Source organism: Belonocnema kinseyi, chromosome 4 (assembly GCF_010883055.1).
Source record: "Belonocnema kinseyi isolate 2016_QV_RU_SX_M_011 chromosome 4, B_treatae_v1, whole genome shotgun sequence".
Taxonomy (NCBI): domain Eukaryota; kingdom Metazoa; phylum Arthropoda; class Insecta; order Hymenoptera; family Cynipidae; genus Belonocnema; species Belonocnema kinseyi.
Window position 1 is genome coordinate 142561367 of NC_046660.1, and position 12878 is coordinate 142574244.

A 12878-nucleotide genomic window follows, 5' to 3' on the forward strand; every position below is an offset into this window, starting at 1 on the left:
ACGTAGCGGACCCAATGGGCCTGGTGCGGTTTGGTCTTCGGCTGAGACCTGAGGTGCTCGGATGAGCATTGTGGAGTATGGCTATGCCCCAATACTAAAAATAGGGACTCCAGGTGCAGCCGGTGGTGAGAAACTTTCTTCATCATGATTCGAAGGAGATTCGGTCTTGAGAGGTGGATCGTCGCCAGCATCAGCGTGTTGTCGAAAAGGGTGCTGCCTGGGCGCCTGCCAAAGGTCCTTTCCATGCACCTTTTGTAACTGGTTTTCCTTCTGGATCCTGTAGACATCGCCAGTCACGTGTTCGATGATCTGATACGGACTAATTCGACGATGATCTAAGGCGGCGTTATACCCTGCGGCTTTATTCGAGAGCTGATGGTTTGTTGCAACCACCCAGGCTGGAGTTCTATTTGGGTCCAGCGGCGGATGTCTCGTTCGATGTCCGGGTCTTCTGTTTCGGCCGTGTAGACTTCCTCGAAGAGAGAGTATTGGTTGCTCGTAATGCTGGAACAATGTTTGTTCAAATCTTCCTGAGGGTTGGGATTGCTGGGTGGAACCATTTGTTCAAGGTCCGGTTCTCCCGGAAATATTGTCTCGGGATACGGGTAGCGCGACAGGGCATGTGGTAGCTCATTCTGCTTTCCGGGGCAGTGTTCTATACTGAAATTAAAACGGCTGAGTAACACGTCTTATCTCGTCAGTTTGTCCAGGGTATCTTTTTGCCGGTCCAACATTGTTGCCTTGGTAGCAGAAAATTTGGCACTAGCGTAGGCGATGATTCTGTGATTACCGTTTGGCCCTTGTTGCATCAACACAGCGCCAATTCCGCGGGCGTTGGCGTCCAATTGAAGAATGAAGGGAAGCAGGGGGCGGGTCGACTCAATGGTTCATGATGGGATCTTCTTTGATGGCTTCTAGGGCCCTTGAAGCTACAACCGTCGATTTGTTGGGGTGTTTAGGGTACAGCAAATCCATGATAGCGGCGATAGTTTCCGAGAAGTGAGGAACATATTCGTGGAGCCAGTTCATAGTGCCTAAAAGGGATCTTAGGCCCTTCCTAGCGCTAGGTGGTTCGGCATCCAATATGGCTTGAAGATGCTATAGTTGAGGGACATTTCCTTCGGAGATGACGACATGCCCAGGTAGGGTAGGCTGGTTAGACCCAGATGACATTTCTGGGATGAACAGGTAAAACCATAGATGCTGAGCCTCTCGAAAACCAGCGCCAGGTGCAGGAGATGTTGTTCTCAGTGATTCGATTACATGATAATGTCATCTAGATATGCTATGGCAAACTGGCCCCAGTGTCTTGCTAAAACATGCCTCATCAGAGTCTGAAAGGTACCGGGTGCATTTTTATCCGCTTTTAAGGTCGAGTGTCATTAAGATCTAGGCGCATCCGAGGTCTTTTAGAATCTCATGGATCCTGGATAGACATTGCGGAGCGTCCACCGTTTTTTAGCTGATTCTGCAGTAATCTATACAGAATCGATAGTCTCCATCCTTCTTAACGGCTACTACGATTGCTGAACTGTAGGGAGAATTAGCTGGCTCAATCATCCCATCGCCGAGCATGTCACGGACCTCCACGTCGAGCCACCGTCTCTTTTCTTCGGAATAACGTCGAGGTGGTTCACGAAAAGGCGTGGGATTGGAGAGATGAATCACATGCTGAATTGTCATAGCTTGACATAGGGGGCCTCCTTGCTGGAAGATGGCAGCATGGCTTCTCACGATTTGGAGAAACTGGTCCTGATACTCCATCGGGAAGTGGTGGCATAGTTCGGGTGGAGAGATTTCCACTGGTGTCTGCCGAAACTCTGGAAGGAGATAGATTCAATTTTGCGTGCTGGAACGCCGGTGAGGTTTATTGCTGGGGGTCCTGGGTTGGTTTGTGCTCGGCGGTTTCTCGGGCCCCCGAGCCTGGCCAGTTTTACTGAGGAGCATTCCTCCTGTCTGCTCTGACGGGGCAGTCTCGATGGAAGTCATACTCAGGGCAGCAGTAACAGGGTGGGCCATTTCGCCGTTTTTCGTCTTCCGGAGATGGGCGTTGATACGCTTGGGCTTTTTTTGGCTCTTCCTTCTTCAGCTCCTTCCACAATTGAACTTCGGTCTCGTCCAGTTCAGCCTCCACTGCGCGGTCGAACGGCTCTCCGAATGTTCTGGGAGAAGCTGCTCGGATTACTCTTCGTATAAAGTATCGAACTGAAACTTTTGAAAATGTATTAGAGTACAATAGAGTACGTTTAAGTACTTTATTTGGGTAGGAACATCACTGATAATTAGTTGCGACCAAATTAAAACTGGTAGCCTTTTTCAAATCTTTTTTCTGAACCTTTAGATATTTTGAGCGTTCGAAATTTTTTAATGCCTAAAATATCATAACTAAACTTTGAAAATGCAAGAGCTAACAGAAGACTACGGCAAGTACAAAATTTAATAAAAAAGATGTAAAAATGTATATTTCGACTAAATCTCATCCGTCACAAAACAAATAACTCACAACGGGGGACGAGCCCTCTTTTAGAGCCTCGTCTAGTGGCCGCCAGGGTTCGGATTTTCGTGCACACAGCGAAAACCGTTACCGGCTGATGCCCACTGAACTGATAGCCGCGTCCTTTGTTGTGTACGGGTTTAATTTAGTTGGATTTTTTTTCCTCTTTTATTATTACATTTTGTACTTTAATGTAGTTTTCGGTCGGATTTTGCATTTCTCAACGTTTGAGGCCAATATTTTATGTATAAAAAAGTTCGAACGTTGAAAAAATGTCGACGTGAAATTCCTACCTAAATGAAGTATCTAAACGTACTTTATTGTGCTCAAATACATTTTCCAAAATTTGAGCTTGATATTTTATTTACAAACAAGTTTTTGGTTTAAAAAAAAATTCAGTGAATATAGACATTTAGCTGTGTCACATGCCCTTAAATATTAAATTTTAAAATAATTATGAATAAGGAATTCTCTTGAAATATAACGGTCCCTAGATCCAGCGTCTGAGATTGCTCGTTATTTGCTATTTTGCATTTCATGACCATTTGCTTTTAAATTCTGTAATTTATACAAAGAGCAATAGACTCGCAATCTTTTAAATTTGGATCCCTAACGATCATTTTTTACATAAGTGTATCCTTTTCGTAATTTTACCCCCATTTTTAGAATACATTAACTCAATTTTTCTTCCTTTTTAAGTATTTCTCTTTGCGTAGTTTACGCTGCGTATTTCGAGCTTATTGATTACAAAATTGGGATATAATCGTATTTGACTCCTTTAAAATCTTATTGAATGAACTCCCATATGAAAACGGGTTAAAAATCCAATATAAGATTGAAAAGTCTCGTCAAATACATTTCTAGGTTGTAATCAACTTAATTCACCTATCCTCGCGTTAATTCTACACTGTTGACGATTTATTGACAACACCGATGCTATCGTTCTTGAGTAACTCGTGTGAAAACGGGTTACAAAATAATATCTAGTGTGGCTTTGATTATCCTGCCCATGACAGAGTCCAATCCTTTCTGCAAGCATAAAGTTACCTCTTCCTTATCGTTTCGGGACCAACCAAGTTGGCGAACAACATTCCCAGAAGGATCGAGGATTCCAATGAATCCTTGAGCCTGACGCTGCATCAGAGTGTTAAGCGCCGACTAACGATTCGTACATTCTTGGTAATTAGAGAAATTATAATAAACCGTTTCAACTGAAACTGACAGAAATTTCACTGATTCAAATCAAGAGACATCCCTTTCAGTCCCCTTTTTTTACCTCAGTTATCCTTTATCTTTTGTCTATCTACGTCTATTGGTTTCTGTCTTAATTGTCAATTCGACCTTTTCTTATCTCTCTTTCAATTCCGTATTTTCTATGTACTTCTATCCCTGGTTTATTAGGCAAGACTTTATATATAACTTTTGCTTTGAAAATTTTCACTCACGATATTGGTTTAAACGTGCAAAAATAGAAACTCGTCTAAATTTAAGTCAAATCAGTTAATATTTAACCATGCCCCAGGCACTACAAGTGTGTATGTCTGTGATTATGTGTACGAAAAACATAGAAGAAGCTTTTTTTAATTTTTAACATTTTGCTGTGTTCGTTTGAGGTGGCACAGTAGAACAAAAAAGTTTCTGGAAACAAATTAATTTTTTGTCTACAATATACATTCGATTTAGACGTTCTTTTCTAAATTGAAGGTTTTCAAAGATCCAAAAATGTGTTTGGATTAAAATAAAAAATTGGTTAATTTTTTATTTAACCGCAATGTTGATATCTTTGTAACTTTTTGGAAGTACCATTTTATTCAAGATTTTTAGATTAACCAAAAAAGCTCTTATATCTACGCTAAAACGATCTAAAAACGATTTGCAGTTGTTGAAAATAATTTTTAAAAAACTTAGATTATAAACAAACTAATTAACCAAAGTTATTTTTCGAAATTGAACATTTTTGGCTCATTGCAGTGCAGAAATTTAGTATAAATGTGAAAGATTAATTTTACTAATATTAATTATTTAAATCATTAATAACAGTTGTCAATTTGTAAAGTGTTATAGCAAAGAGTCATCGGAAATACATTTTTAGTAGATTCCGTAAACAAAACTTGAACCTATTTATTATAATATATCCAAACTCACTATTTTCTTATGCATATTGCTCACAAATTCAACAATCGTTGTCAAAGCGAAGGGGCATAGCAAAGGTATTCTTATTCAATTTCGTAACCAAAAATTGAGCCTATTTGCTCAAAAATAGCCAAATTCTAAATCTGTTGAGAATTTGTCTTCTTACTTGGTTTGCCTTTCTCCTTACCCCTACATGTGTTGGCAATAAACTCAGTACCTCTGCCATTTCGTTTGCTTCCGTTATCGTCAAATCTACTATTGTCAGGTTGTGTTTTTCTTTCCTATCTCCCCCTTCTTTTAACCCCCCTTGCTATCCCATTCATGTATGTAATATGTAAGCTGTCAAACACGTGAAATTCAGCAGTCTGTAATTCAATGTGATCATAATAAAATAAAATTAACCATTCAAACATAATTTTAAAACTGAAGTAGCAAAATAAATTTTTGTTTGCTAATATTGAAGCCTTTAAAAAAATTTTCATTATTTTACGTCAATCTTTCGTCACCGCGCTCATCTCGCAACTGCAGAATCTGAAAAATAAAATAGTCAACGACTTTTTCGAAAACTTGTGCGGCAGGTATTCTTTTTGTGTTGAGTAATTATTTATTCGGAATTTTATTGGATCTGGAAGAGTTTTAATAATAATTTAAAGTTTTAATAATAATTTAATGCTCCTATACGCCATTTCCTAAAGTTCAATATAATTTGGAAGCCTTTTTTTAAATAATTGATTTATTTGACAGAAATTCTTTGTAACATATTTCCATATTGGTCATTTCATATCATATTTACAACTAAAAAATCGATTGCAGCGAAAATGTTGTTCAATCTTTTTAATAATTAATAAATCACAAACTATTCATTTTGCGGAAAAATTATCGTGATCATTAAAGTACGTATTTCGTATAAACACAACGAAAAAATGTAAATAATGCATTGTTTTTGTTATATCACCCACGTTTTTCGCAATTATTATAAATTAAATTTTTTTAAAGCCGGACCGTTCTTTATACCTTCTTGGGTCTGAAATTATTTATAATTGTATTGAGAATATTTTGTGCAATTTTCAGGGTGAATCGTGAAATAGTTCACGATATATTAAATTATTAGAAGCTCATGACGACGCTCACTTATTTTCCTCGCTTGGTGTAGCGCGTGCCAGGATTTAGAGTCGGTTTTCTTCTGTTCTACGCGTCATTATGCCATTGCAGTTTTTGTTGTTGTTTTGTTCTTCTGGGTTTACCCTGGTAATAAACTATTTTTTATTCTTTTTCAAACCCACAGAGTTCTGATGAGACTCGATAAGAGTGTTGTCGAGCAACGGCGGAAGTTGGAGGAAGCCCAGATAAAGATACAGTCTGAGTGAATGAAGTCACAGATTAGTTGAAGCATACGTATCTGCATTCGTTTAAACTTGTTTCAGAAGGTTTAGCCTTGTATAATTAATTTTTATAGCGCAAATTGTTTTAATTTTTGTCTACCCTAAGAAGCCAGAGGTTGTATTGCAGCCACTAAATGCATGAGAAATAAAATGTATTCATTACTGTTTTATAAAGACTTAGACTCTTGAAAAAGTTTGGAACTATACAGCCGCGATTTTGCATTTCCTTTTCTTTCTCATAGGAAAAAAATATCATTTTTCACAGAAGAGCAATAATCAGTGCAAGGAGATTGACATCCTGACTAACTATAACTGTTTTATTCCGATGGGATTCATTGATGGCAGTCTGCAGGATTAGAACACCAGCACATACTGTACCTTATTGAAATTATTTTTTTCTTAAATGAATCTAGACGATTCTGAGGTTCAGCACTGTCTAAACGATCTTGCAGATTTTAAAAACATCCCTCCAAGTTTTGATTTCGTACAAGATGATAATGTTACTGAAGAAATTCAAGTCAGGCCATATCTTTATCTGGTCTTTCCCCACCTTTCGCAGCTGCTCGATAATACTCTTATCGAGTCTATCATTAAATTCAAACATGGCGAGACAATTTTTTAGAACCAGAATTGTGGGGTTGAAAAAAAGACAAAAATAGTTTATTACTTGTGTATACTACTGAGGTACCAGCAACATCTCACATAATGAATTTGATCGTTTTTCCTGTAAAATGTGCCTAAATATTCAAGTTACAGCAGTATCTCCAGAACGTGGGATTTTTCGTTCTTAGGCCAGCCTCGTGTAAATCCGAAAACGCACGAGCACGAACCCGAACTGGCCCGACTTCACCAATGACGATCTAGCTGCTCCTCAAATTTATTACGGTTTTGAAATCATGAATAGAACTTAGAATCATTAGACTTTTTGCAAAGAGAAAAATATAATTTACTGTATATGCAAATACATGAGACAAGATTTCAGAGCCTAATAAAACTATTAGAACATTTTTAACTTAAATTTAAAATTTTTACTTAAGTTTGCAGTTGCAAAATTTAATTTGCAACATGACAAAGAAACAAGAATTTTCAACCGATAAAATAAATTTTTGAATAAAATAGATAAATTTTCCACTAAAAACATAATTTTTCACGAAAAAAAACTTTCCAACAGAATTATTCAACTTGACTTTAGAAGAGAATTTTAAGCTAAAGAAATAAATATCCAACCAAAAATGGACTAGTTAAACTTTTGCCCAAAAGATGGAATTTTCAACGAAATCATTTTATCAACAAAATTGTTGAATTGTCAATAAAAACAACTAATTTTTAGCCAAAGGAGATGAATTTTCGAACAAGAAGAATAATTGTTTACCAAAAAAGATGGATTTTCAACAAACAAAAAAAAAAGAATTTTCCAAAAAATAGTTTTTTAAACAAATGTAGTAATAGTAATAATGATGGAGACGTGACGGAAGGTTACCAAGAAGGAGAACGGTAATTGATTATGTGATAGTGAATGATTAGGTAAGAGAGGTCAAGAAACTAAAAATAGGATATTATATTGACTCGGATCACTTTCCCTTAATAGTGACATTAGAGGGAGAAAAAAGTAACAGCAATATGGATAAAAAGGGATCAAATGTAAAAAATGCAGAAAAAGGGGATTGGTCAAGGCAAGGAAAAGAACAGTGCAGAGAAAAGATCAGAAGTATCAAAATAGGAGGGGGAAATATGGAAGAAGAGAGGGAAAAATGATAGAAGAAATAAAAAGAGGATTATAGTGCACACGCAAAAATGAAGTTAGTAAAGGAGGGAATAGAAGTGGATGGCGTGAGGATTGTAAAGAAAATACGGAGGTCAGAAAGAAATTAACAAAATGGAGAAAAGAAAAGAGTAATGGAGAAAAATATGGGAGAAAAAAGGAGCAGTATACTAAGTGGTGTGATCAAAAGAAAGAGAAAGAGTATACAAGATTTAAGGAAGAGACCAAGATATTTTTTTAATGAATCTGCTATTATTGGTAAGGTACTACTATTGGTAAGGTACCATCTCTGATGATATAGCAGATTCATTAAAAAAAATAATTACTTGTACCATTAACACCTAGCTAAAAATTGGCGTTATTTTCTTGAATTAAGAGTTCTTATTCTGATCCCTCTAATAGCTTAATTGGAAAAGCACCTGACCGCAAGTCAGAAGTTTTGTGGTTCGATTCCCAATGGAGTGAAGAAGTAGGATCTTTTTTTCAAGAAGTAATTTTAATTTGAGACCAAGATATTTAAGTAGTAGAATGGAAAAAATATTTTTTGGATTCGTTAGGTGGAGTAAAGAGAAAAGTTAGGAAAGGAGGAAAATATTGTAGAAAAAGAGATGGAAGGGCACCTAGTATGGATCAGATTCCAAAAAAAATTATGGAAATGTGGAGAGAAGGAACTAGAGAAATGGGCTCTATTTGACCCTATTTCCCTAGGAACATTTACAGGAGCGATATTAAGGTTAATGCATTGTGCCTTTGGATGTAGGTCGTTCCCGCATGAGAGTAACAACTAGATAGTATGTGTGCTAAATGCACGAGGTGTGCATGGCACGCCCCGTATGTTAAGGTATGTTAAGGTGAAAATGACACTGTTCTGACATCCCAAAATGAAACCCTCCGTGCCAAACTTCAATACGGGTGATTTAAGGAAAGCAAAAGTTAGCTCTCACGACATTGACTGATCCTTTAAATTTCTGTAGAAGATGCCGCGCATCCTCTTATCGAGCAGTTTTTCTCTTGTGCTTTCTTAATGCGGGCTTTCAGAAGTGAGTACTCGAGAAAGATAAGATTTGATGCATTTTTCTCACCCCTTATACTGAACTTAAGTCCGAGTGTTTCAGCAGCCTCCTCCGCTGCTTTATACAGAAACGCTCTTTTGCCCACTTATTTGTGCTTCCTGGCCATTTTAAGAAGAGGGTCTCTTCCATTTTTGACTCTACGTACTGTACCCAGAATAATCCTGTTGTGAAGAAAATCAAGATTCAATATTTTGCGACCACCTTGACGTCGTGAGATGTAGAGTCGCGGAACAGAAGACTTGAAATGCATACTTTTGTTCATGTGCATAACCTTTCGTGTCCCGATATCAAGGGATCTGAGCTCGTTCTTCGTCCATGAAACAACTCCAAATGTATAGAGTACTATCGGGACGGCAAGCATGTTCGTTGCAGATACTTTCTTCCTCGCCAACAGTTCGGAAGATCAAATCTACCGGATGAGACATTTGTATCTGCTTCGGAGAGTATCTTTTATAGATGCCACATGCTGAATGCAGCCCTGTGGCACGCCCAGGTATATATAAATCTCTCCAGCGCAAAGGTATCGTATTGCGCTTCTATCGACGAGCTCAGGGTCTTCAGAGATGCGATTAAGTTTTCCTCGCTTCAAATAAACCTTGGTGCATTTGGTTAACGCAAATTCAGTTCCTATTTCCTTAGTGTAACGTTCGACAATCCCTAGAGCTAAATGTAGTAGCTCTTTGTTTTTGGCATGGATCTTAAGATCGTCCATGTAAAATACATGAGTGACCTTGTACTTTTGATCTGCAGGTTTGCCGCAAAAGTACCCGTCGGAATGGGGAAGTGCTAGAGATAGTGACAATAATGTGAGGCAAAAGAGGAGTGGGCTCATGGTGTCGTCCTGAAAGACACCTCTCTGAAAGGTGACCTGGTTAGTTGCTACACGATCTTTTCCAGATGAGATGGAAAATCTGATTTTCCATAGCGGCGTCAATCTTTCTATGCACCTTACGATTTGCGGATGAACCTTTAAGCTTTCCAAAAGACAGATGATAAGTCTATGGGAGGACGAAACAAAAGCTTTCCGGTAATCAATCCAGGCCATCGATAGGTCCCGCTGGTAGGATGCTGCATCTTTGCAGACACATCTATCGGTAAGCAGGTTCCCCCGACATCCTGCTACGCCTTTCTTTGAGCCGCGCTGTTCATACATTTCTTGCCACACAGGTTCAATTGCCCGAACAATCCTATTATTTTGGATAGCTGTGAATATCTTATACAGTGTGTTCAGACAAGTGATTCGCCTGTAATTCTGCGGGATAACTAAGTTGCCTATTTTTGGCAGGAGTATTGTGCACCCTTCCACCAACCAATCCAGAATTGGCTCTTCAGACTTCAAATATTAGTTGAAAATACGGGCCAAATTCTGATGGGTTGAAGGAAACTTCTTCCACCAGAAGGTCTTGATACCATCTGTTGCCGCAGCGGAATAGCTCATCCCTCTTAATACTTTTTTTCACCTCCTCGGTAATCATTGGTGGACATTCTTCATCAGGTATTATGAGGGCATCCCACAGGTCCTTGAAGCTATTTATGTTCTCTAAATCATCGTCCAGTCCATGCTGCACTTCATAGACTTCTCTCCAAAATATTTCGATCTCCTCTGGTTTGAGCGGGTGGTCGATAGTAACTGGAGGATCTTAGAGGATTCTAGATGGGTCAGAAAGAAACTGTTGATATTCTCTAACTCACCTCTGTCTCCGCTTTAGAATATCTCTTAGCGTCAGATAGTATCCGTATTCTCTCAACAATATGCTACCTGATGGTCAGCAGGTTTGTCTTGTTAAGAGTGTGATAACGGATCCGGAGTCAATCACACATTGAATGTGGGGCGCGTACTGTATTGCCAGCCTATTTTTATGGCGAGTTGATGCGTTCGTCTTTTGATCTTATGATCAACCCTTTTTTGGAGTAGTTCGGCATGGTTTCGCAAACGTTAATGCGAAAAGTGATAGCTCCGGGTGTTTCTTGCACCACAGAGCATGCAGTCGTGCCATGTAACCCCGTTCAGGGGCCACACTCGCATCGTAGAACCCTAACAAGTCGCGATTTAGTCGCTCCGTGCACCTAAACGTCCCGAGATTCAGTCGATCCATCGCAGTGAATCCATCTTTAGTGGCTCCCCCAGCTCTAGAGTGGTCGGCATTCTTGGCCGACCCATTGTCGGGTGCCCTGCGCGTTCTATTGTTTTGAACCGCACTTACGACAACTATGGTGTTATTATTGTTGTTCCGACGAAAAGCTAGGGAAAGGGGTTCGTCCATTCTTGTAGAGCCTCGCATGCAAGGATAAGGCTGCGCACTCTGAGAGGTCGCCCGGTATCCCAGAGATATCCCACATAGTCTAATCAATTTTCCATAAAATGAGTAACTGATATATTTTCGAAATAATCTTTATATGCTGTTCAATTGTTTAAATAACAACAAATTATTGACCAATATTTATAGAGAATTGCCTGCTCTAAAATTCTAGTTCCATACATTATGACTGAAAAACCACCCCATTTCGGAATATGCGCAGGAGAAAAAGCGGACCCCCTACTCAAAGATTGTAATACTCGGGAACTATGAGCCGATCAACAAAAATGCATATTTTAAAGGAATCTGTTATATCATCATAGATGGTAACCTGACCGACAGAAGATCAATCCTTCAAACCATGAAGGCAGAAAATCTACACAATATCGATCAAGTTAAGAATCTTCACTGACAGAAAATGCTTAACGTCTTAATCAGACTAGATGAAAAATAATATTTTCAAATTAGAATTATTTCCTGAAAAAAGATCCTACTCCATCTTCACTCCATTGGGAATCGAACCAGAAAACTTCTGATTTCCGGTCAGGTGCTTTTCCAATTAAGCTATTAGAGGGATCAAAATAGGAACTCTTAATTCAAGAAAATAAAGCTCATTTTTAGCTAGGTGTTAATGGTGCAAGTAATTATTTTAAAGAAATCTGTTATATCATCAGAGATGCTAACCTTACCGACAGTAGATCAACCCTTCAAACCATGAAGGCAGAAAATCTACACAATATCGATCAAGTTAAGAATCTTCAATAACAGAATATGCTTAACGTCTTAATCAGACTAGATTGAAAATTATATTTTAAAATTAAAATTATTTCCTGAAAAGTAGATTCTACTCCACCCTCACTCCATTGGAGTGAACGTGACCGGAGATCAGAAGTTTTGTGGTTCGATTCCCAATAGAGTGAAGATGGAGTAGGAACTTTTTTTCAGGAAATAATTTTAATTAAAAAATGCATATTACTCTTCTTTAGAATTTTATGTAAAAATTTTGTGTACAAAACTATATTTGTCGTTAGATGCACCCTTTTCGAAATAAAAGCCAAAAACCAATTTTTGGGGGTTGTTCGTTAGATTTAAGAGTTGTTCCATCCATCGACCAGAGGGAAACTCTTTTGACATTTGATTTTCATACCATACGGAACAACGTACGATATATATCAAAATGTTATCCATTTTTCCTGGGAAAAAGTATAATTTAACTGGAGTACTGTCGAATCCGTCAATCACAATTTATACTTTATTTGGTTTTGGCACAGAAGCATTTTATTGACTACAATCTACCAGTTTGAGGAAACTCTTGAGTAATTTTTTTTAGGCAGCGCGCTTATGTAAAATGGAATGCTCATAATGCCTGTAATTAGTGAAATTGTATATAATAATTCAATGAAAACTTAAATTCAACTATATAAGCTAATCCCTACCATAAGTCTCGGTTACTTTAAGTTGTTATAAGTTTTAGCTGCTGTTAATACCGGTAGCAGTAATTGTAAATTGTCCCTAACAATTAATACATTAAATTACCGAATTATTATTTGAGAGTTTTCCAACGGAATTATTAAATTATTTTGTAACCTAAAAATAAATATGTAAAAAACTTACTTATTCCGGGAGGACTACCCATGTTCATCTGCTTGTCTACTTCAGATTGTAACTGTTTTAATTTTTCTGCTTCTTCTTCCATTTCTCTGACTCTCGCTTTTATAGCTTCTAATTCCTAATAAA

At 37.9% G+C, this 12878-nt stretch overlaps 1 protein-coding gene across 1 annotated transcript in view; it reads right to left on the reverse strand.

Moving 5' to 3' along the window:
- The window catches only part of LOC117171585 (polyadenylate-binding protein 2-B-like), a 113553-nt gene that overhangs the window by 56089 nt on the left and 44586 nt on the right, over positions 1-12878 (reverse strand). The window contains exon 3 of the mRNA XM_033359029.1: positions 12756-12870. Coding sequence (XP_033214920.1) covers positions 12756-12870 — 115 coding nt within the window. The remainder of the gene's footprint in view (positions 1-12755; positions 12871-12878) is intronic.